This window comes from Phoenix dactylifera, chromosome 17, assembly GCF_009389715.1.
Source record: "Phoenix dactylifera cultivar Barhee BC4 chromosome 17, palm_55x_up_171113_PBpolish2nd_filt_p, whole genome shotgun sequence".
Taxonomy (NCBI): domain Eukaryota; kingdom Viridiplantae; phylum Streptophyta; class Magnoliopsida; order Arecales; family Arecaceae; genus Phoenix; species Phoenix dactylifera.
The window spans coordinates 12,223,285-12,248,881 of record NC_052408.1 but is presented as its reverse complement, the minus strand read 5'-3'; the positions used below and the strand labels follow the sequence as shown (position 1 = coordinate 12,248,881).

The following is a 25,597-nucleotide window of genomic DNA, read 5'->3' as shown; positions in this document are numbered from 1 at the left end:
CTTATTTATAAGATATCTTTTCAGTCGGTGGACTTGAGGCCCGTTTACGGAAATATAAAAAAAATAAAATTATACATCAAACCCTACACAGAGAATATATTAATTTTGAAATCATTGACCATAAATGGATAAAAATTTCCATGTATTTCGAGCAACTGCTGCATGGAATGCATGTGAAAGGATGGTCATAATAAAAAAATACTATAAAATTATGGATGGTCATGATCCTCCTATTCTTTTATCAAAGAATAAGTAAACTAAAAGAAATATATCAATTAGAGAGTAATATTTTTTTTCCCCGGATAGGATATATTATTAATTCTTTATTTATTTTCTTTACGATGACTGTAAAATAGTTGCACGGTCATCATCTTAAATTAGGAAATATGGTCTGAAACATAATAAAAGAACACAGGAGGGATCTCTGTGAATTACTGGGGCCGCTCCGGTTCGGTTTATCAAGTGAACCGTCGGTTTAAGTTGCTCTTCTGGCGCCCAAGAAAGGCGGTGATACTCACTCCCCGTTCACCGGAGAAATTTCACCGCCTTCTCGAGGCTCGGCGCTCGGCGAGAAGAACTCCGGCGACGAAACCCTAGAAAGTAAGCCCCAAAGCTTTCATCATTCGACCAGGGGAGTTCTCTTTCTGATCCCTTTTCTAGAGCTCTTTTAGCCCCCTTGCTTGATTTCTCTTTCCAGAGCTTTTACTCCCAAGATTCCGAGTTTCAGGGTTTCCTCTGTCGTTCTTGATACGAAACTCTGGTTATTAGAGTTTCGCTTTTGTTTCAATCCGTCTGGTTTCTCGTGCGATTTGATGAGGATATTTCGTTTTAATTACAATTTTGTGTTTTTTTACTCGTAATTGTGATTTTTTGTAACGAGGGATAAATCGTATTTTAGGAAGTCCGTTTTTATTGAAGTCTGCGTTTCTTTATTGCTGTAGTTCCTTTTTGCACAATGATATATCCTAATCTGTTTGGTATTGCAAGATTTTCATGGTATCCCATCATAGGGTTCTTGAACAATTATATACTAAAGAACTGCTTCCAGTCTTAAATACAAGCGAGTTTTTACTTTTTGGTGTTATCATGGTTTATTGAAGTCTGCGTTTCTTTATTGCTGTAGTTCTTTTTAGGACGATGATATATCCTAAGCTGTTTGGTATTGCAAGATTTTCATGGTATACCATCATAGGGTTCTTGAACAGTTATATGCTAAAGAACTGCTTCCAGTCTTAAATACAAGCGAGTTTTTACCTTTTGGTGTTATCATGGTTTATTGAAGTCTGCGTTTCTTTATTGCTGTAGTTCTTTTTTGGACGATGATATATCCTAAGCTGTTTGGTATTGCAAGATTTTCATGGTATACCATCATAGGGTTCTTGAACAGTTATATGCTAAAGAACTGCTTCCAGTCTTAAATACAAGCGAGTTTTTACTTTTTGGTGTTATCATGGTTTATTGAAGTCTGCGTTTCTTTATTGCTGTAGTTCTTTTTTGGACGTTGATATATCCTAAGCTGTTTGGTATTGCAAGATTTTCATGGTATGCCATCATAGGGATCTTGAACAGTTATATGCTAAAGAACTGCTTCCAGTCTTAAATACAAGCGACTTTTTACTTTTTGGTGTTATCATGGTTTATTGAAGTCTGCGTTTCTTGATTGCTGTAGTTCTTTTTTGGACGATGATATATCCTAAGCTGTTTGGTATTGCAAGATTTTCATGGTATACCATCATAGGGTTCTTGAACAGTTATACGCTAAAGAACTGCTTCCAGTCTTAAATACAAGCGAGTTTTTACTTTTTGGTGTTATCATGGTTTATTGAAGTCTGCATTTCTTTATTTCTGTAGTTCTTTTTTGGACGATGATATATCCTAAGCTGTTTGGTATTGCAAGATTTTCATGGTATACTATCATAGGATTCTTGAACAGTTGTATGCTAAAGAACTGCTTCCAGTCTTAAATACAAGCGAGTTTTTACTTTTTGGTGTTATCATGGTTTATTGAAGTCTGCATTTCTTTATTGCTGTAGTTCTTTTTTGGACAATGATATATCCTAAGCTGTTTGGTATTGCAAGATTTTCATGGTATACCATCATAGGGTTCTTGAACAGTTGTATGCTAAAGAACTGCTTCCAGCAAGGTCCGCCGTACCGGTCCAGATCGGCGTACCGGTGGCCGGCCGGACCACTCTCTTTCCCATCAAAAAAAAAAAAAAAACCACAGCGAGGCGCTGTGGTCCCCCCCCTCCCAAAAAAAACACCGTACTGGTGCGAACCGGCCGGTTCGCACCGGTACGAGGCCGGTACCGGCCGGTACGGTCTCCGTACCGGCCGGTTCACAGAAGAAAACCGGAAATACCGGTTTTCATCTGTGTCCGGTACCGGTCAGGGACCGGACCGGTACGTACCGGCCCGTACTAGCCGGTACGGACCGGTACGGCATTCCTTGGCTTCCAGTCTTAAATACATGTGAGTTTTTACTTTTTGGTGTTATCATGGTTTCTTTAAAAATTTCCTTTTGTTCTTTCAGGTTATATGTAAATGCAGAGCATAAAACGCTTGCCGAGAAGTGTTCATAGTCCACTGCGTTCGAGCATAGTTTTGTTTGACTTGCCGAAAGTCGTGGAAGAATTGATATATAATAGTATTGATGCAGGTGCGACCAAGGTAATGACTTACATCTCCACTTGCTTATCGCTTGGTTTCTTTTACCTGGTTTGATTTTGTCCACGGAAGATTAATTCTCTCTCTCTCTCTCTCTCTCTGGTTTGATTTTGTCCAGCAAAGCTGGTTAATCTTATATTGCTTCCTTGTCTTGCAACCTCTTATTTGCTTAGTTATTTATTTTTAACAATGGAGTATGTATCATTGCTTGTGAACCATGCCATGACTTTTGGATTTACAAGGCCAGCCAATAACTGTTAACTAAAAGGTCGCTACTCAACAAGTTGTGATCATTCATCTCCAACTGAATTTCATCTTATCACTGAAGTTATCATTCTCCTTTCCTCGTACTTATTCTTGCTCCTAAATATCTATTGTTACATCCAATATAAAGAAAGCTTATTTATGACTTTACAACAAAGTATGAAGGGACTTGTCATGAAATATCTCAGATATAATAGGGGATGGATTTAGAGGATAGAACCAGTATTCTGGTGTTTTAAAGTAAATCCATAGACGTGTTGTTCTCTACATGTTTTTGAAACTTCATGGTTGGTTCGATGGTTAAAAAATAACAATTTGAATATCATATCATTGGTCCAAACTTCTCCCCTAGTTGAATTCTTGACAATATTTTAAAGTGGTTCTGTTTGTCTGCAAGCCATTGGTATGATCTAGGCAGGCTTGACCTAGGTTGGCCATGGTTCCACAATTGGGTGGACTAAGGCACACTAATTGGCTGGGGTCTTCTTTACCCCTTGTTATGGTTCAAATAAAATATTATATTAGCTAAAAGAGAAGTGGCATACAATTAGCTTCTCTAGTTCCCTTCTATACAGTTACCTCTTTACCCAACTTCTTCAAACTTGGCATGTACAAAGTTTATGCATTATGCTAGATTTTTGATGTTGCTTCCTTGTTTTACCAAGTGTTTATCTTTCTACTCTCTCATCTACACTTTTGAGCAACGATTATTTTAACTAGAGCTTAGAGGCTATGTTGATAGTGATTTCCGTGATCATTTGATTGATTGCTTCCACTTGTACCAAGCACGAGTTGTTACTTGTCTTTATTTGATTATATAAGTGAATAATGATTCTAACTTTTGGTGGTAACTTGTAAATATCATAGCTCTTGTTCACCAACTAGCATCCAGGGTTGAAAGTGAATTGGTGGAACTTGGATCTAATCTGAAAATGACCCAATTTGGAGTCACCATACATCCATGGAGAGGATTGGCCATGGGTCTCCAACCAAAAATCCAACATCTGACCTGACCAGTTAGATGATAAAAGTAGATAACAGTTATAAGTCTGACCCACAACACTAAGACCTAACCAGATCTAACTCATCCTGTGAGGTGGATGGGTTTGATCTGAGTTTTTACATCCTGGAAGTGACTTGCACCTCTACTCATAGGAACCTTATTGTTAATATTAATGTTTTAATTTCATTGTTCAGGTTTATGTTTCTATAAATATCAGAGCATGTTACGTCAAAGTAGAAGACGATGGTAAGCAAAATTCTGCTCTTCTCATTTTAAATAATTTTTAGAGTCATACAAGTAATTGCTTGCTATTCTCCACTTTCTGTGCAATTCCAGGTTGTGGTATTACAAGAGATGGACTGGTCATGTTGGGTGAAAAATATGGTAGACATGATTTTCCCCCATTTTTGCCTAGACAGATGCTGTGATAGTATACATTCAATATGCAACTTATTTGAACGAATTAATTATAGTGGTTATCGTATTTCTGTTTATTGTAGAAGGTTTTCTGCATGTTATATCTGGATCTTCATGGCATTGTTGCTGTTCATAGAAGTTTGTCTTTCGGTTGTTGATTGACTCTGCTTAGAGATGTATCTATTTCTCTTAAATTTTCAGTTCAACATTCTGATGGTGAAACATGAAGGAGACCCTATATGCATATGCAAGCTATGGCTATTGATTTCTGATGTCATGTGACATTTTTATCAATAAGCTGTTTTAGGGATGAAATCTGTTGATAGGTTGGACATGCTGTTTTGACGTAGACTGTATATGCAAGCAACAACAATAGATATCTGGTGTTTTGTGGCATCTGTACTATGAACTGTTTTGACTATTAATGATAGGTTTACATGCTTTGACAGATGCTTTCTTGCAAATCCAAAGTTACTGAAACTAAATTTTAACATTGTGCTTCATGAATGTTCTTTTAGTCCAATAGAAAGAATGCTGAGTTGTACAATCTGGAGGATGGATATGCAATGGTGCAGAAAGATAGGAAACATTTGGAAATGATATTCAAAATGATTACTTAATAACCTAAAATATATTTTATCCTTAAATAGAAAAAATTGTCATAAAAAAATTGTAATACTAGATTATATTGTCATATCATAAATAACATTTTTTAAATTCTTATATCCTTAAGCCTCTATACTTGTACATAGTCAAATTTGTATTCAAATACATCATCTATGACAATGCCAACTTCCATGTCTAGTTGCATTTTGGAATAGTATGGTCATCACCAACCTTGGCAATTGACATGAGCCTGGTCTATATCTTTAGCATGTTTGCAGTGGTGAATGATAATTTATGCCTGCCCTCTTGGAAGAAACAAAATGATGTTTCTCTTCATTTTGATGTTATTGCTAAAGTCTGGTGTCGATAAGAGGGTACATGCTTGCTTATACAATATCCATCTTTGATATGTGACCGGACATTTATCCATAGATTATTAACTAGGCTTTAGGTTGCCCGTACCAACTCATGTTATAAGATCATCTAGTAGACTTGCAATGATTGCTTGTAACAAGCTTTACTTATATTTCTTATGCATTTCAGGTCTTCTTCATGTTGAGTTGTTCGACCAGATCAACTCACAAATTTTGACTCTAATTAACCTTTTTGTTTGTTTCACATTAATCCAGAACTGGTAAGCTTTCAGAAAGTCTAAACTTTAGACAAATTTATGTCTCGTGTAAATGAAACTGGCCACTCATAAGGACAATGTTAAAACATAAATAGATCTTTCTCAAATATATGTAAATTGATTAGCAGCCTTTCTTAAAGCAACTTGATTTGCAGGAATTCTTCCTCTTATTATCTCATCCAATAGACATATCTTTTTGAGTTGCTGATAACTAGCTAGGCACTCCCTAAAAATTGAAAATAGCACTCTATTAGACTTATCTTTCTGAATTGCTGATAATCTACTGCATGCTCCATAAGAAATGAAAGTAGCATATATGACATCAAGATTCTTATTGGGTAAGCATACAACGTTGATAACTTTGAATTGAACACATCCATCATTTAATTTATAATGTTTTCTACAAGGGTTTAAGTATTGGAATTAATAGTGCACTAGTTGGGGGCTCATAAGGTACGAGAGTAGGTGCTAAGGTATCAAAGGTAACACTAGCTATCGCCAAGGTTTGCTGAATCGATACTGGGGGGTGTGTTGGCCGATGATTGGTTCGATATAGTACGGGTCCATACCATGCCATTCCAGGCTGTACCAAATCAGGGATAAGGAGGTGAGAGGGAGAAGGAAGGAGGGAGGGAGGGAGGGGGGAGAGGGAGGTAGAACCCTAATCCTAACCTTAACCTCAGGGGGTCGGAGAGAAGAAGGGGAGAAAGAGGGATGGCGGAGAGGGAGAGAGATGATTCGTACTTATTCGGCTATGCTTGTTCACCAAAGAAGCTCGGGCGGTCATTGGAGGAGGATGGTGGAGGGGGCCGGAGGATTTCTAGTGAATGGTAGTAGTGCGGGTGGTGTGGGGCTGAGTGTGCTCGAGTTGGTCATCATGGGATTCGAGAAAGAAATAAGGGTGGGGTGTGGGGAACTGAATGTGAGAAGCTACCGGAGGAGCCCCATGCTACGGCGGCATCGACGCCTTCGGCGAGCTATAGAACTCCTCTTCTATCTCCTCGCCCATTTCTGTTAGCGGAAGTGTGGAACTACCATCAGTGGTATACAAGGATTGGTGGCTTCGATGCTTTGAGAGAAACGAAGAGAGAGAGAGGGAGAGAGATTGCAAAATTGGGACCGCATAGGGAGGGAGAGGGAGACAGAGAGAGACCGCAAAATCAAAACCACGAGGGTATCGGAATTTTATTGAGGGCCGAATCATCCAGACCGCTCAAATCGTTCCAATTCTTGATCAGTTCGGTTCAGTACAATTTGAACTGCTCGATATGAGATGGTTTGGTCAACCTTGAGCTATCCTATGTCAGTGCAGTATGGTATTGATGGGCAAAATAAATATCGATCCCTATTGATATAGTATGGTATGCCTGGTATTGACCAATACCAACCGGTACTTCAATCCTTAGTTTTTAGACATCGATGATAATGCTTATAGTGAAACAATTTTCTCTCGGTATTAACACGCTAATTTTCACTGAAGATTAGCATCTAATTTGTGACATTGTATGAGTGATTGAACTAATTCTAGTTTTATTTTTCCATATTAGATTATTTGTCCTTTTTGTGAAAAGGAAAGGGTAAAGGGGCTAGAAGATTGCTGCATTGTGTAGATTGCTGACTACTTGAGGGTACAGAAAGCTAGTAGGAGTTAATGCTTTTTATGTTGAGATGATTTGTCAAACAGGATTAAGTGATAAGCTATACTGCTCCAAATTGTAACTAAAATCAGAGTGCAGATGACATTCAGATGTGTAAGTTATGCTTTAAAATCCCTATTTTGAGAGGAAAATGCTTTTATGATTAATTATATGTTATCTTTTGGGACATATAATGTTGAACAATTTTGTATCCAAGATTGAGTACGCTATAAATAAATAGTACCGGCAATCCTTTTTTTTTTTTTTTGGTGAAAACGTCAATTCATATAGCTCTAGCTTGAGTACATGCAGCCAAATCCAAAGAAAGTAAAGAGTACAAAAAGGTGGGAATATCAGCTACAGATGTCCAAAGAAACTTTCCGGAGTGCCGGGCGACGTAGGAGGCGACCCAATCAGCTGCTCTGTTCGCCTCTCGGTACACTTGTGCTGCCCGAAAAACATCCATCTCCTGAGCAAAACTCCGGGTCTCTAGGATGAGCGGGTGACCATCACCGTGCCTATCCGCACCCCGAATCTAATCGATCACCGCAGAAGAATCCCCCTCGAGGTGCACCCGCACAGCGCCGAGGACCCTTCTCACGTAGGATAAGCCCTCCCAAGCAGTCCGCAACTCTGCCCCAACAACGGTGAGCCCTGGGATGCGACGGCCCCCAGCGGCTATCAACCTGCCCAGGGAGTCTCTGATCACAAAACCCACACCTCCAGAGCCACCATCCCTCGACCGACTGCCGTCAAAGTTCACCTTGAGATGACCAAGGGGTGGGGGCACCCATGAAACAAGGGCAAACCTGGGCGCTGTAACAGCGGAAGGAGTACCCCAGATGTCCCTGGCCATCCCAGAAGAGAACAAAGCGGTAGCACCGGTGACCTCCCCTGCCTGTAGCATGGCTCGATCCACTACCATCCTCGGAGACCACCTCCTCCCCTCAAAGAGTCTGGCATTCCTATTCAACCAGATATAGTAAGCTAAATGTGTGAATAGAATGCCTACCTCAACACAACTGGGACTCCGCACTGATGCTCTCAGCACATGAAGAAGGTCCTGCCGACTCCACCGAAGGAGGGAGTGGAGCAGGAGACCTCCTCCAGATCTCTCTGGCCTTGGGACACTGTAATAGAACATGGTCAATAGTCTCCTTTGTATCTGTACATAGATCATAGCACTGAGAAATCCGCATGCCTCGGCTCGCTAGCAGGCTCCTAGTCGGTAGGCAGCCCCATGCCACCTTCCAGACGAAAAGCGCCACCCGCGGGTGGACCCGCATCCTCTATATCCATCCTTCCTCAATCTGCCGATCTGGTGCCCTACAAATCAAAGTGTGGAGATCCCTGGCTCGAACCTGCGTCCGACCCGTTGGCAGCCAAACTAACCTGTCAGGCACCTCTCGGATAGGAACTGGAAGACCCACGATCGCCTCAGCCAACTGCTCCCCAAACACCTCCCGAATCAATCCCTCCCTCCACCGGCCCCTCCCTGGGTCCATCAGGTCGCTGACCCTATATCCAGCAATCCTCGTCGAGTCTACCAAGGTCGGGAGTCGGCTGATCGGTAGCTCAGTCACCCAGCTATCCTCCAAAACATCTATGGACTGCTCGTCCCTGATAGCCCATCTGATCTCCGGAAGCACCCACGCTGCTCTAGCACACATCTCTCTCCAAACCGGAGAGTGGAGCCGCCCCCCTCGCGCACCAGGTAACAACGCACCGTATTTGGCCCTCATCAGTGAGGACCACATACTATCAGGCTCTAGCACAAATCTCGCCACATGTCGTGCCGCCAAAGCCTCCTGTCTCGTTACCAATGACAATAGCCCCAAGCCTCCGTCCCTAATCGGCTGGCACACCACCTCCCATGCCAGCAAGTGGATACCACCTCTACCCATACTCCTCCCCCAAACAAAGCCCCTAAAGAGCTGCTCAAGGGTCCTCACAAAAGATACAGGAATGAAGGAATTGGATAATAAATAGATGGGAATCGAAGAAAGAACTGACCGAACCAGGGTAATCCTCCCCATCATAGAGAGAGTATGCATCTGCCATCCCTCCAATCTGTGCCTGATACTAAGCTCAAGTGAGGAGCAGTCCCCGCTGCGCAGCCGCCGTCCACTGATCGGGACCCCCAAGTACCTCAGCGTGCCCTCCTGCTCACCCACCCCCAAAATCTCCAAGATAGAGTTCTTTATGGCCGGCCTGATCTTCGGGCTGAAGCATACAGAAGACTTCACCAAATTGACTCGCTGCCCCGACACCCGACAATCCTTTTTCTTTACTCTGATGTATTTTGTCTTTTTGTGGACACACATATAAATGTATGTACACGTGCAGATGCCATCAAGTTTTGATAATTTTGATTTATGTATGCCATTAGTCAATAATGAAGTTGATGACGTGGTTTAATGTGGTGTATGAACAGTGACGTCCAAGTTTGGCCTCATGGATGACATTGAATCTATTTCTAAAAGCCTGGGTTTTAGAGGAGAGGCATTGGGTTCCCTTTCTGATATTTCCTTAGTGGAAGTTAGAACAAAAGCTCGCGGGAAACCTAATGCGTACCGCAAGATTTTAAAGGCATGCATTTTCTTTGGATTTTGAAATTAAACATAGTTCTACTTATTTATTTTGACTAATTGTCTCATTCTCATAAAACTTTTCAGGGACCGAAGTGCTTATTTTTTGGAATAGATGATCGGAGGGAAGTTGTTGGTACGACTGGTAATGTGCCTATGCTTATCTGAATGAAGTATTTTGCTCTTGTTTTTAAAGAATATTCGCAATCCTAGTAGCTGTCATAAGGCTTGTTTGTATGGTAGACTGATTGTTTATGGCATTACTTAACTCTTGTAACTTCTTCCCTATGAAAGACACACTAATTTCATGATTCTGTGGTTATATAGAAGGTTTCATTTTATATGAGAGCAAAGAATGTTTTATTGCATTGTGGTATCTTTCCCATTGTGATGACTGGACCACCTGGAATCATGTCTTAATTTCTTGTTAGTGGATTTAAGTTTCTAGCATACTCTCATAATCGAAGTTGCAGGGTATTGGAACCCTTCTTTAGCTTTTTTCAGTGCTTGTCCATATGCACTATTTGATAACAATTTTAATTATTATGAACGCACAATTGTCAATGAATGTTGTCATCATTTTCTTGGTGTATCCACTCTCTTTACTGTGTTTGTCAATTAACTGTACCACTTTTGTGATAGTTTACTTACCTAAAAGGAATCTCCCAAAAATGATCAGCCGTTAATTTTATTTTTATGATGGTTATCATAGGCTTCAGCCTAAAATACTCGTCTACTCATATTTTGCTTACTACTTGTGGTTGCAGTATCCATTTGACCTTTTGCATGGTTTACCTGTAGATTTGCGAGTTGTTTAATCAAAGCAGTTTATATCTGAGAAGGTCCAGTTCTCCTATTCCTTAATGACAATGCATGCTTCTAACCAAGCTACCACATAGTCGTAATTGCAATTATGGTATTTTTTGATGTATCTGGAACTGGATGCCAGTGCACCAACCGTGTGATATCTAATTTGTCCATTTTGTCTCAACCATTGTCATTATAATTTGACTGTTGATAATATAGTAATAAACTAATAATACTAGTATTTCAGATCAGGGCACTTTTATACCATACATCGCACTTCTGGTGGTTTTTGTATTATTCATCTGCCTAAGCTTGTTTTTGAGGATTTCCTTTCAATTTAGCCTTTTGTCTTATAGTTCGTGTCTTCTAGGTGAATGCAATTCCTTCTGCTGGACCTTATCTTCTTACCTATACACTTTGCTAGTATCAGGGTATCTTGGAATGTGGTTCCTTGATTGCTTTCTTAAACTTTGGGGATCGTATCTTTGAATTGAACAGGGCTTAATATTGGTTAATGTTAACTCCACAAATAACTTTTTTTTATGTACACTTCCTGTTGGTTACTTTCTTATTATCATCTTCTAAGGAGAAGAATATATTTGTGGCCATATCTATGTAAAAGAATAGGGCATTTATCAATTTCTCAGTATGAAAATTAAACTCTGTAGTTTACAATCTTAACTATTCATTTTTTATCTGATCTGGCAGTGCAGATTTGTGTTGGTTTGCAATGCAACCCATATCGAAACTTGTAAAGAATCAGGTCTTGGAATTTAGAAACGTGACCTAAGCTAACATGATGCATGATGGTTCACTCTTTCTAGCCTAAGTCAACCCTTATTCCCATACTGCCCATTAATCTGATGTGCCAATCTGACTCCTGGCCATGATATATTAGTTTTATTAAGCAGGCTGTTTTGGTAGCTATGTTTATATGAATTAGTCAGCTACTCTATTGATTATATTTTCATCTATTTTACATACTGCTTCTACTGTAGATAATCTTGCATATATGTTAGCTATTAAGTTATATTGGAGCAGCATCATCTGAACTAGCATAATTCTGTGAGCTTCTAGATGTCTTTTGCATATCAATACAAAAGAACTTATTGTGATGAAGGCTCCCATGTCTTGCAGTTATTGTTCGAGAATTATTTTACAACCAACCAGTTCGAAGGAGATGCATGCAGTCTAGGTTTTCTTTCCTGATTTCAGTCCTTGTTATGTTGCTTTTTGTGTCACGTAGTTCGCACATGCACAGCTTAATGTCATTTGTAGTTTATACTGATTTAATACTGCTGTCACTGCTTATCTTTCTATCTTGGAAGCCCCAAAAAGGTTCTCCATTCTGTGAAGAAATGTGTGCTTCGAACTGCTCTTGTTCACCCGCAAATTTTATTCAAAGTCACTGATATTGAGAGGTGAGATTTTTGTATTAAATGATAAATCAGTCACAGCTTTTTCCATACCAATTAACGACATCATGCCTCTTGTGAGTGCAGTGAGGATGTGTTACTCTGCACAATTCCTTCGTCATCTCCTTTGCCTCTTATCTCTGATGGTTTTGGGAATGAAGTATCCAGTTCTCTACATGAAATTGTTTACTCTGATAAAAAACTGATGCTTTCTGGGTATATATCTGGGTCTGCTGATGCTTTCTCCACAAAGGTACAAACTTAGGAGTAAGGTTAGACAGTTTGACTTATTCATGAATGTTGTAAACTAATTGAGCCTTTACTTTGCAGGCTTTCCAGTATCTCTGTATCCTTCCCCTCCACCCTTTCCCTTCTATTCCATTGATTTCTTCAAGCATTTATTGTGACCTTGATATTTTCAGATATTAACTCAAGGTTCGTTAGCAAGTGCCCAATTCATAAATTGGTTAATGATCTGGCAGCTAGATTTCAGGGTTCTTTAGCCCAGAGGGTCGAGCCTGAGTTCCATAGGGGGAAGAGACTCAAGAATCATGGATATCCAGCATATATGTTTAATCTGTGCTGTCCTCCTCTTAGTTATGACCTAAGTTTTGAACCTTCAAAGACAATTATAGAATTCAAGGTGGTAACCTTATGCTTAATTCGTGCTTCTTTATTCTCTTCTCCTTTGTGCATTTAACTTTCACTGCCTATTCAATATGTTTACATGCATTACAAGACTTTATCCGTTTTAACTTTGCCAACCAGCCTTAGCTCAGCTACTTGGCATTCCTCTCCGCTTTTGAGAGGTCCAGTGTTTGAACCCTGGTGGTGGCATAAAAAACTGGTAGAATATTATTATTTGAACTTGAAGTATGAAATGCCTTCACCTTGGACTGACCTACTTTCTGTCCTTTAAGAAACCATGTAGCTGAGGAATCTATGTTATCTGTCATTAAGTTTCCTTAAAGGTTTAGCTAAGAAGATTTCAAGAGGAACTAAAGGGGTTAGTCCCAGAACATTCCTTGTTTAGTCAGGGGTGCATCGTTCAAGATATTTTGGTTTCAATCCTTATTTTGTCTTGTTGAATTCTTATATATCTTGTTTATTAGTTCAACTGTTCAAGAAAGTTTTAATAGGTATTTGAAGTGGGCATCCTGTTTGAATTAGCACTCTGGAATTAGGTGGAACTAATGCTAGTTATTGTGAGGCTGTTGTGCCAATGTTGTCATCATTTCGTTTTGAGTGATATTAGTGTGTTCATTTCAGTTATAGGTTGAGTGGATGAGAACTCAGAGTCAAGGCTTTGCTCAAAATGATAAAGGTGTGTTTTGATTTGGGGCACTGGGGAGATCCAAATTTGTAACTTTTAATAGTGATTATTTTGTTAGGCCTGTTTACCAAGTCTTCTTGGTTGGCAACCTTTTCCTTGGTTAGCAAGGAAGGAATTTTGCTTGATATAGTTGGTACTCTTGTAAGAAAAATTCACTGATGTCTTGGAATAAGTGATGATAAGATATGAGATAATGTTACTCCACTTGGCAGCATGGATAGTTTTTAAGGTGAGACTTAGTAAGCTGACTTTTACCCAATTTAATGTGATAGTTTTTCATTTCATCCTTTCTAATCCATCAGTTGATGGCTTTTGATTTTTGCATGGGAGGAGATTTGAGTTGGAATAACTTAAGTCACTTAGGGAGAAAATTGCCTGCTGTTTTTGGCTACCAACAGCTTCTTTTCACATGTGACATGGTCTGGAAACATGGTCACTGATACTCAGATATTGACTTCTTGAAGTAGTTGACATGAAGAGAACTGTATTACCATGTTGTTCCCTGCTTTCATGTCCTTTGATCCATAGTTATTGATTATGAAGCATCTATATGTTTACAGTTTTACCAGAAATGTCAGGAAATGATTTGGAGCAAATTTCAATTATGCATTTTGTCCAGCTTCCCCCATTCCTTTGGTTAGCTATTGTATCAAATTATCAATAATATATGCAATACTAGAGTCATTATAAGTCACACAGCTCAAAGAAACTTTCATGTCTTATTTTGCTGCTTCAGATGCATTGTTTAGTGGGAACCAGGGATTATTCGAAATATCTACCTTTTGTCCCTCTAAATCAACTCTTCTGATGAGTATAATTCTAAATTATTATAATTTATATTCCTATTCCTTTAATAGAAAAATGTGGGTGTATCTCTATATTCTTTCTATCCTCAAGAGATGTTGTTCATGTACAGATGGCTGATGGGATTAGGGAGTTGGTTGATTTTTATCTATCTCTAGCCTTAACTCTGTTGTAAGCAGGGTCTCTCTCTGTATAGGTAATATTTGAACTGATATATTGTCTTTGCTTCAAGTAAGAACACAAAAGGCAAATCTGTATATTGACGCTCTTGCTTCATTGTATACATTGATTCTGCCTCTGGCAAGATACCCTCTGTCTCATCTTTCATTTGTTGTGAATTAGTTCATCTGATAATGCACACTTTATTTTGTTCAGAAATTACTTCTGCCACTTTCAGCAGGCCTTTGATTTTTCTGTTCTTTTATCAGGAATGGGGTACTATCTTGATTTTCTTTGAGCAAGCCATCATGCATTGCTGGGAACAACTTCAGGCGAAATCACTGCAAGGTCAACTTTTCCGATGTAATGATTAATTGAACTGAATATCATTGTTGGATGAAACTGTTTCTAAGTTTTAAAAAGTTTTTTTGTTTCACATTTAGTGTTTCCTTGCAGGAAAATCTTTTGCCTATAAAAATGGTATATCTATGGAAAATGAAGTTCAGAAGGAAGGTACTGATGTTGCATCCCTGATAGATAGCAGATAATGTGGATTCTTTAATTCTTGAAAGAATTTCTCTTTTTGTATATATGCCAAATTAATTGCAAGATCTTGCCATTTGCCATTTTTCTTGCATGATTAAAGAAAATTCGACATGAATTTCTTCTACTCAATATTTCATATTGTCAATCATGTAGTTTTCTACTCTGTACATATTGGAGAGTGAGGTTATATATGTTTCATAGTCTTTATCAATGACTGCTTTTGGCAGACCCATTGACCACAGACATATCTAAGACCTCTAACATGAGAAAGAAGAGATGCAATATCCAGTTACGTCATTGCTCTGTTTCTCATAGCCCCATTAGCAGTCCCCTCAAGATTGCATCAGAAGATATTACTACTTCTCATGGAAGATCATCTAAAGATCACAAGATATTTTCCCTGGAGCCTGAACCAAGCCAAAGTGATACTGAGTTTTTTGGTTTTACTGATTGCTCTTTGCAGCATGTAATTAATGACAGAGCGGATGTTCTTGATTCTAGATGTGATCAAATGGGTGGCATAAACCACAATCCTCTTTGGTGGACAAGGAATGCTGATTCTTTGCCTCTGGAAAATCATCTCATTCCTGATCTTACTTCTGAAGTTAAAGAAAAATGTGATATGCAAGAGTTTGTATGGAAGAACAGACCTCCTAATGGCACCAGAAACTTGAAAGGAGAATTAATTAGTTGCAACATGACTGATCCTCATGACATCTTGGTAAATGCTCAGAAAGTTCATAATCCATTACACAATCCCAACCCCAAGTCTCTCAGCAAACCAGGGATGAAAGAAAGTTATCCTTTAATGGAGAATGAGCTCTGTAACTCAACTCCCAGTGGTTTTGGCATTAAGCTTGTTCATTTAAGAAAAGAACTTGATTCAAATGCTTTGGATGCTAATTATCACGTTGAAGGTTCAAGTTCTAGGGATATTTTTTGCCCCAAAAAATTTGATGCTGCTACGCCCTCATTCAATATAATTAGAAAATGCCAGGCACTTAGGGACTTGGATGTGTTATCAAGTGATTCAGTTGGCCCTCATTCTTGTGATCAAACTTGTTTATTTGAGGAGAACAACCTTCATAATAGGCTAGAAGTTTGTGAAACTGGCTCCATATGTCAGTTACCTAATGAAGAATGCCTTCTTTATTCCCGACATCCAACTTTTGATTCTACAAGCAGAGATTCATTGGAATGGAATTTGAGATCTTTAAGATGTATTGATGCAGGGTACTCTACAATAATGGAAGAAAAGGATGAATTTTTCAACTCTCTTCGGAATAGTTACAGTGAGATTTATCCTGATGAAAGCTGGGCGAAAAACAGATCAGATCATGAATATTGCTCTAGTCCCAAGAAAGATATGCACTATGGCCACCTTTCAGATGAAACAACTTTTGGTGATGTTTGCTTGTTGGATAATTTAAATCATGAAACTAGCTGGTTGTTTTCAGACTCTATTAATGTTAAAAGGACTGATGGCTATTCCAAATTTAGAGTTCACCCGGTGCACAATCATGATAAGGGGGTTGAGAGCTCATTGCATGAACAGGGATTTCGAAATCATGTACTGCCTCAGGCTCACAAGGTTAGATCAAGGAGGAGTTCTTCAGCTCCACCATTTTACAAAGGGAAGTGCAAATTCTTTACTTTAAACTGTTTGGCCAAAACAGCGAGAAAAAAGCCTGATTTTGAGTTCTCAAAGGCTTCACCAGGTTTGTCAACTGTACAAAGAATTTCATATCCTTTCTAAAACACAGTGGCAGGTTTTAAAACTGTTGCATGAATTCATGTCTTGCAGAGAGCATAAACTCATTAGATAATGTGTCACAATCTAATGCATCACAGAAGCCTCTTAACAGGGAGGTTTCCCAGCCGCAGATCAGGTAGTTCATTTGTTGGTTGGTTTAATTATGAAGGTTTTCATATACAAAAGGCTGTTCTGAGTCGGCAAAATTCTTTCTTGAATTAGACAATGCATTGATGAAAAGCGGAGCAGACAAGAGATGAAAATATCCTACTCCGTAGGTTCTATCACTGATGAACCAGAACATGTTGCAGCTGAAATGACTAAGTGGCGAACTGGCATTTTGCAGCCTACAGTTAAAGTATATCTGTGATAATAAAAGCTTAGATAGCTTCTTGGAAATGTATCAGTTCATTTCTTTTTGGATAATACAGCTTTTTTGACTATGTGATAGTTATCTGTTTGTTTTCCTAGGATGGGGACTTCTGGCATAATTCTTTTGAACAAAGTGAAGATATACTAGACATTTCTTCTGGTATTTTACATCTCGCTGGTAGCTCCTTAGTGCCTGAATCTATTGACAAAGATTGCCTTCAGGATGCAAGGGTTCTCCTTCAGCTGGATAGAAAATTTATTCCTGTAATGGCAAGTGGAACACTCATCATTATCGATCAGGTTTCCATTTTTGCCTTTCTTTATCTAGTGTCAAACTATCTCATTCTTTCATATATACACACTTCTTGTTGCCATATTACAGATGATGATTACCTTGAGTAAAACATGTATTGATCCGTTGTGTTTTCAAGAATGTGGGGATGATTGCCTAGACTTGAACATGAAGACATTGAAAAGTGAAGAAAAAAGAGTCAACAGCTGAAACTCCTCAACAAGAATATTTAATGCTAATAAAAAGTGATACTGCATATATGTTTGTGTCAAGCACTGACATAAGTAACCAGTATAAGCATAACTAACTTTGTAGATTCTAAACATATCTGGTAGATGTTATTTGGAACTTCATTGTTACTTCGTGAACAAAAGTGTGACAAATATGAAACACAGTAATCCAATTAGAGGGTACAGTGTGACATAAGGAATGTTATGTGCACCACACATGCTGGACCATTTTTGTTCATGCAATTCCAAAATGTGTGTTGTGTGTGTACACCTAGGAATGTGTGTGTTGTATGTGCCTATGTTTGTGCATATGCAGGGTGAGGGGTCAGATGGACGCATGTGTGCGCGAATGAGATTAGAATGATTGGCTTATAACTTTGATATAGTTTTGGTTTTTGACTGGTTTATGTTGAATGTAGATTGTTTGAGCATGTTAGACTAGGGCTCGATTGGTCTAGCCAGGATGCATTTTTGGTCTGCTTGGTTTCATTCAATCTTTGATTTGCTGTGTTTAGCTTTGGTTGGCTTGAAACCCCATATGAACTGATCAAGTTGTATGCTACCTATGTGCACTGAATTGGAAAATCTTAAAAGGCTTTCTAATAATGTAGGAAACATTTGACTGTTGAGAGTACTGAATTTGAAAAACCAAGGAGAGCTGTGGAATCAAAGCAAGACACAACATCTAAACAAACAGGGGGAGATATGTAGTTATCTTACAGCAACAAAGAACTAAATGCAGCAAGTTTTAAAGGAATTCGGGATTTTTCCATTGAATCTGCTCAAACCTGATTTTTCTAAAATGAACATTAGTAGAGATTGCTTATGTTGAATTAATATGAATGAGTTAAAGGCATAAAAAAGAATTAGCCTATTTAGTAATGGTCGATACTCTATACACATGATTCTCCATGAATTTGCTTAGCATCATGAACATAGTCACAGTCTCCTGTTTTTTACAGCATGCTGCAGATGAACGAATTCGCTTGGAAGAGCTTCGCCGAAAGGTTAGTTCATCTCAATGAATTTTTTCACAATAAAAGTTTAAGAAAAAGGGCAGTTCTGTGCCTCAATACTGTTTTTCTAGGTCCTGTCTGGTGAGGGCATTGGAATTACTTATCTGGATCCTGAGCAGGAGTTAGTATGTCTATCTGATTATCCTTTTCTTATGCAACCTGTAAGCATGTTTACTTATTTTTGGTATTTCGATATTGATTGCCTTTTACCTTTATTTGTATATCGATGTCAGGTTCTTCCTGAAATGGGGCTTCAGCTGTTGCAAAAATATAGAGAGCAGATACAGCAATGGGGTTGGATCTGCAGCACTCCTAGTCAGCCCTCAGAATCATTCACAAAGTACGGTTTTGTTAATTGAATATTGTTTTCTATCTGCTTCCATCGTATTATTGTAGAAGCAATGTCTGTCATGCTGACATGTACCACCCTGTACTAGGCATACTGTAGGTATTGGTACGATACCGAGGTTTGGTTCAGTATATGAGCAAAACCATCCGATGCAATACATGGATGGGCATGAGAAAGTGCTGTGTCGGTGTAGCATGCATACCGTACTATACCTACCAGAAAGTTCCAATACAGTAGCCAGCACTGGTACAATGGACCTTGATTAGAAGTCTTATCCAATTTATTTGGAGAACCATGAATCCTTTGTTTTGGTTGGATGCTATCAGATCCTTAGAGACACAAGCCTTCTGAATTTTTTCAATCCTTTCTATACATTTCTCTTCCCCCACACCACCACCTCCACAACAACAAACAATTTGGGCCCCTTATTTGTTGTGTTCTTGTTTGCTTTCTTTTTTATCACTTCAAGTCCTAGACTTCACTGAGTGAATGGATTCGTAATTTTCTACCTTTTTTACCTGGAACACGTTAGCATTTTCATTTCTTCTAGTTTCACTAATTTTCTCAGTACTCCAATTTTACAATGTATTTGATATTATAATTGGCTTGCAAAAGTTTGCCTTAAGTGGTTAAGCCTCTTATTGAATTTATGATTGTCACATGATAACTTATGAGTTATCTCGTGAAACAGATTATGAAATGCCAGGATGGTTTTCAGTTCGGACTTTGTTTGTGCAAGAGGACTTCATAGAGAATTGTTGATTGGGAATTTGGGATGTTTATATGCTTGGGCTGTGACTATTTTCTTTAGTTTGAGGGTGGTTTGAGTTGAAGGATTACCACTATTAAATTAAGTTGTCACTTGTTTGGTATGTGGCAATTGGGAATTTGCAACAGAAGGGTGGGGAGGGGCTTTATTACTTTCAGACAGGATTTGGAAATTTGAACTGCAACAAAATAAGGGCAATCATCAACTGGTCCATTCATTAGGCTTTGAGGAGAAATTACTACTCTCTATTTCTCCCCCTCCCTCCTTGCCTCCTCCCCAACATCTTAAGGTGTTGTGGAGAATTGACATACCTGATTTCACCAGCCTAACTTATTATGGCTGACTTGTGGCCCCTAGCCAGGTTTCATTTGACATGTTTTATGTTTTCTATTTCTCAACAAGTTCTGATTTTATCACTTGTTTGCCATGTTTGTGCCTATTTCGTCATCAGAAGGAGAACAGGAGTTAGAATGAAGCCAAAAGTGGCTTCAGTTTTTCATGAGTATAAAATCCCGTATGTAAATAATAGTGTTGGGGTCACCATGGTAGTAAACATATTATAGTGCAACAACGTGGTATATATTGTAGAATACAGATATAAAAAACCCTTTCTCTCAAAGTAGCAGATCAGATGTCAAAGTATTTGGCTAGGAGAATGTGCAAACAACTAGTGTTATATGATTTAATAAAGATATTGGTAAATGGTAACTGGTGTATATGAGGTAAAGAGAGATCCTTAGCTAGAGTAAGAATTCTACTGGAAAGATGTCAATCATTAAGTGCTTGGGAAGCCTACGGAGTACCAGATTGTTGACTTTTTTAAATAGCACTCTGGTTGCTGCAAGCCTGCAATACACTAATATAGATAAAGAAATGGTAAACTCATTCTGGGTATATGGAGTTTCTTGAGACAGATGTTCTTCCTTGGGAGTTATCTAGGCTGGTGGCTGCTGAGGCAGCAGGGTGTATCTTTTTTATATTTTATTTTTGGAGTCTCTCCCTTTAAAATGTACCCAAAAAATGGCATTCTCATGTTAACAAGAAAGTAACGAAGCCACAATCTTTTAAGTAGTGTCAGCAATGGGGAGGATACACCAACGATTTTCTATTTCACCAACGATCAGGAGTCTGGAAAATTTGGTAATGGAATGAGTCTATTATCGTTCATTACACTCTTTTCGTAAACTGATCGTTAACAAAATTGACTTGCTCATGGGTACTTCTGATCATATACAATGGCTGTATCTTTGAGATATTATAGTCTATCTTTGAAATGTGCTGAAAGAGGCAGCATGGTTGCTACATAATTTGATTACATGCGATACTTTATGTTATCCTTCAACTTACCCTTGTGGTCTAATATCAACAGTATAACACCGTATGACACGCTTACTATCATTTTTCTCCAATTCCATATTAAGCATGTTAGATTTCTCAACATCTTTGTAGATTAATCCATAAATTGTCATGCAAAATTCACATGGTTATAAAAATCACATGGCATGCATTATCAAATATTTATAAATAATTCATGATGTTTGATTGTAAGATGTTTTTGATTTGCTTGATTCACTAAGTAGATTGGTATCATCATATCAGCTAAATTTTGACTCTATTTACTTCCATGTTGAGACTTAGCAAACTTTTTACTTGTTCTCAGGAACATGAACCTTTTCAAGAGACGTGCATGTGGTGTTTCTCTTGTTGCAGTAAGTACCCCTTGCTTGTATGATTATCTGTGTTTTCTCCACTTCTTTTTCTGTATCAAACATACACTTTCATTATTTCTTGATAGCATTGGATGTGTGAAAGTAATTTATTTTTTGCCCCTTTTCTTTGATGAATCTTAAGAGGATCAGTCTGATTTTTTCTTTTAGTGTACATCATCTAGTCAAAGATGAGACTGATTTATGATATGAGGCTTATGGAGAATTTATTATCAATTTTTTATGCTAATATTATGCAACAATTGATGATGTCAAACTTGAATCAATTCAATATAGTATTAGAGCCGAGAAGTTCTTATTGGTTCTTTGCCTTCTCATAAAGTATTTGTGGAAGCTGCTTGACAAGGCTAAATTCCGACATAGTGACTGTGAAATTGATTTATGCTTTTTCGTCTGGGATATTGCCTCTACTACTTTGGCACAGCAAATGTAGTGCAATATCCCACATGTCCTGGCAAATATGGAAGAGAAGAAAGATGGGACTTTTCAAGGACAAGATTTCGAAATGATTTTGAAAGAATGTTATGTACTTATGTCTGTCCAATGTTTGGTTTTTTAAGGTCGCTGATTCTTTATTATGCAAGTGATCTAGCTGGTAATTTTTTTTTTCTAATCCACTCCATGTAATCACCTTGTTAATAGCATTGGAAACTATACATTTTGTTTTCCATGAAATTGGGTAGAATGGATCTTGGAAAAGTAAAGTTTTAGATTAGCTAAGTGGTTGGGGCTCATAGCTTGGCTGGTAACATTCTACAAGCTTGAGCACATGGTTTCAATCTGAATGTTTTGTTTATATATGGCAAGCTGAATAGACAATAATTCAAAGGCCTTTTTATATATGTTATATTGTTTTTGTGGGCGATACATTCATAACATTACCTGCCTTAATTGTGTGATGTTCATACACAATCATATTTATGTTCTAAAATTGCCGTGCAGGTACCATGTATATTAGGCATCAATTTGACTGACAAAGATCTTATAGAATTCATTGAGCAGGTAACCACAACATTCCTTGTAGTTTTCTTTTCTAATAGACATTTGAGATGTCTTCATTGTTAATTTTTAATTCTTTCTTCTTTTATTGTCATTATTTATGTCATTTGACTAATATTGTATTATCTGTAGTGTAAGCTCAGTGTACATTTTCCACCTTAACACATTTGACTCTCAACATTGGGTTGTTGCATTTGCAGCCTTTTTTTCAAGAGCTTTAGTGAAAATGTCTGCAGTTGATCTGACTTAAAATAGGAAGACACCAGCATCTTATCCATGACATTCCAAACAAAGTGACTATCAAATTCATGCTTGGTGTTAGATGTCGTGAATGTGCTGACATGCTGTATTCATGGTTTCTTTGTATTTTCACCATCTTGGCTGCCACATAAGATGTTCAGCATATCAGAGTCAAGATGAATTTCCAGGATAGTGATTGTTAATACTAAAATATATCAAGTATATCTGTTGTTTTCTGAAACTCTCAAACATGTTGACCCATATTGCTGTTATTTGTGAATGATATGGTGCATGAGTTGTACAACTTCAGATTGCCATTAACCTGCACATCCAATTGATGGATTGGTTTTGTTTCTCATCTCAGTAAATCCAACTATAATTACCACCCCCCCCCCCCCCCCCCCCCCCCCCCACCCCACCCACACACACCACCACCACCAACAACAACCAAAAAAAAAAATGTGGCTGTTTTCTAACTTTCTATGATACTTGAGATGTTTTCTCCTCCCTGATTTTATTGTTATTGCAATGTCCAGCTTGTTGAGACAGATGGATCATCAACTCTGCCACCTTCTGTTCTTCATGTTCTAAACTTCAAATCCTGCAGAGGTATGCATGCTTTCTCCTCTATCTCATTATTGAAACGAGGGGAGTATGGACTCGTGTATTTTGGTGCATAAAGAAAAAATCCTCAGCTCCAAGTGTTGGGTTGCTGTTGTCTATTAAATAACTGATTTGAATTCTATTTTCATGAATTAAGGTGCGATCATGTTTGGTGATTCCTTGTTACCTTCAGAATGTTCTCTTATTGTTGAAGAATTGAAAGCTACACCACTATGCTTCCAGGTAATTTTTCTGCACTTTAAGCATCATCTGATGAAAACACAGCCTGTATTATGAGTTTCTTAAGAAATTACGGTATCTGGACTCATCTTTGCCATACTGACAAATGACAAACCGTTGTTAGTGTGCTCATGGGCGACCGACTACTGTCCCTCTTCTCAATATGGCAGCTCTTCATGAGCAGTTGGCCTGGCTTCAGGTGCAGCAGGAGGGCCCAAGAGAGACATGGCATGGACTCAGCCGGCATAAATCCAGCATTAGACGTGCACAGTTGCGTCTGGATTCTGCGAGAAAGTTTCACAGCCGATAGCATGCTAGAGTAGCTTACATTTTGTGGTCTGTATAATTAAATGCCACCAGTCCGTTGCTGATTGTAGTGCATTTTAATAATGTTTGTATACAATTATCATGCATTTGTAAGAATCTAATAAACATCTTGTCATCTAATTAACCATTTGTAATGGCAATAAAAATTTATTCCCATTTAACCAAGCAGCCATTCTGCATGCTATCCTGATTTCAGTCGTCTGATTGTTTCTAATTATTCTGCTATATCTTATCGTGAAGAATGTGATGGTGTCCGCATGTACGTGAAGTTTTTATTTTTTTATTTTTGGCCTGGTATATGAGCATGAGGTCATGTTGCGGCTTCAGGTATGACCATGAATGTCTGTTGTCGCTTTTACTTGGGGGGTAGTGACCAACATGTCCAGAGTTTGCTGAGGAAGAACAAGCAAACTGAAGGAGCTCTTATTAGTATCAAAGATATAAATTTTGTCTGGACATTTCATGCATTGAGCTATTCAATTACAACTAACAAGCTCGATCTAAATGAAGGCATTTACAACATTGTAACAGCTGTTATAATAGTTTTACAGGGTTGCTTGTTATGCTATGCGTATTTATAACAAGTATCTAAATTCACTGTTATTTGACCATCATCCTGTTATAACAACCATCATGTAATAATGGAATAATAGCCATTATTTGGCATTTGCGATCTTTCTTTAATTTTTTTTTTCAAAATCAAAATTTAACCAGTTTTTCTCTGAAAAGCTCGTATTATTGAAAAAATAGTTTCTGATTGAATAACAGTTTGGACAAAAATGTCTGTATTCTTTGATTTGTTACTTGTTGGTTTCCATTTTAATGCCATTGCAAGATCATAAGAAGTATTAATTCTAGTACTAGATTTCAAATCACACGGGAATGGACAGGTAGAGGTCGTCATAACTATTGAACGGTTCATAATGGCTTCAGTTGGGTTCTGTTAATAGCTGCATAGCAGCATCAATAAAACCAACCTTCCAAAGCTTTGTGAACTACCTAACAACTTGTCTCTATATGGTCCGAATCACTTGGGAGCCACCACGCTCTTATTTTCTAGAGATTAACTTGGATGGTAGTAATTGACAATGAAGCTCATGGAGGAGCTGGCTTCGTCACCCGGAATTTTAGTTGCTCCTTTGAAGCTGCAGGCGGTGTTCGGCTTATTAATAATATTGTCCCAATGGTGGAGTTGCGAGGAGCATGGAAATGGCTCGCATATGCTACCATGATGCACAACCCATATTGTTTTGGAGGGTGATTGAAAATTGTGAGTAATTGGTTGTTAAATTGGAAGCCCGTGCCAACAAAACTCGTCTCTACTTTTGGAGATGGCATCCACTATATGCTCCTTTACAGGTGACTCAAATGGGATCACTATAGTGATTTTAGATTATTGGTGACCTTCATCTTGGAGTAATTAAACTCCAATGATCTAGGATTTATGAATCCATAATTAGCTTATTTGGTATGCAATGGGAATCTAAGATAACTGACCATGCAATACCAAAACAATCTTTAATATATTCCATATTTTTTGCAACTATTAAATAAAATTTTCAAATAATTTATAGAACAATACATATGAACATAAATCAAATTATCAAACTTGTTATGCCAGCCCAATTCAACAAAACTAAAAATTAAGCAAACTTGTCAAGGTAACTCCAACGGAATATCAAACCTTCCCAACAAGAAGAAATTTTTTATGAGATTATCAAACCCTTCATAGCTAGAAATATTTTAATCCAAAGATCACCATTTTTGGAAATATTTTTTTGTGTTGGATTGAGGGGCTGTTTT

The 25,597-nt window shown here is 38.1% G+C and overlaps 1 protein-coding gene across 9 annotated transcripts; it reads left to right on the top strand.

The window, feature by feature from the left end:
* The first annotated feature begins 451 nt into the window (after positions 1 to 451).
* On the top strand, positions 452 to 23,960 carry LOC103723997 (DNA mismatch repair protein MLH3). Of its 9 annotated transcripts, none has more exons than XM_039115057.1 (25): positions 457 to 600; positions 2,534 to 2,670; positions 4,129 to 4,180; positions 4,271 to 4,318; positions 9,660 to 9,814; positions 9,901 to 9,958; positions 11,758 to 11,815; positions 11,949 to 12,041; positions 12,123 to 12,288; positions 12,366 to 12,381; positions 12,458 to 12,678; positions 14,601 to 14,679; positions 14,788 to 14,844; positions 15,105 to 16,595; positions 16,682 to 16,766; positions 16,853 to 16,988; positions 17,102 to 17,302; positions 18,487 to 18,531; positions 18,612 to 18,701; positions 18,774 to 18,880; positions 21,319 to 21,367; positions 22,328 to 22,387; positions 23,161 to 23,233; positions 23,385 to 23,470; positions 23,592 to 23,960. In XM_039115057.1, the coding sequence occupies exons 2-25, from the start codon at positions 2,545 to 2,547 to the stop codon at positions 23,775 to 23,777; spliced, it is 3,738 nt and encodes a 1,245-aa protein (XP_038970985.1). In that variant the 5' UTR covers positions 457 to 600; positions 2,534 to 2,544; the 3' UTR covers positions 23,778 to 23,960. The 9 variants fall into 9 exon arrangements, 7 of the variants coding, with proteins under 7 accessions (XP_038970988.1, XP_008813335.2, XP_038970984.1 ...); XM_039115058.1 differs by having other exon boundaries at positions 458 to 600; positions 18,612 to 18,665; XR_005506696.1 differs by lacking the exon at positions 23,592 to 23,960 and having other exon boundaries at positions 453 to 600; positions 18,612 to 18,661.
* The last annotated feature ends 1,637 nt before the right edge of the window (positions 23,961 to 25,597 follow it).

What these genes read in the sequence shown, in the direction of transcription:
- LOC103723997 (XM_039115056.1), top strand. Translation starts at nt 2,545, where the DNA reads ATGCAGAGCATAAAACGCTTGCCGAGAAGTGTTCATAGTCCACTGCGT. An exon ending in GTTTCCCAGCCGCAGATCAG is followed by an intron (nt 16,767 to 16,852) that starts GTAGTTCATTTG and finishes TTCTTGAATTAG; the next exon opens with ACAATGCATTGATGAAAAGC. An exon ending in CTACACCACTATGCTTCCAG is followed by an intron (nt 23,471 to 23,591) that starts GTAATTTTTCTG and finishes AACCGTTGTTAG; the next exon opens with TGTGCTCATGGGCGACCGAC.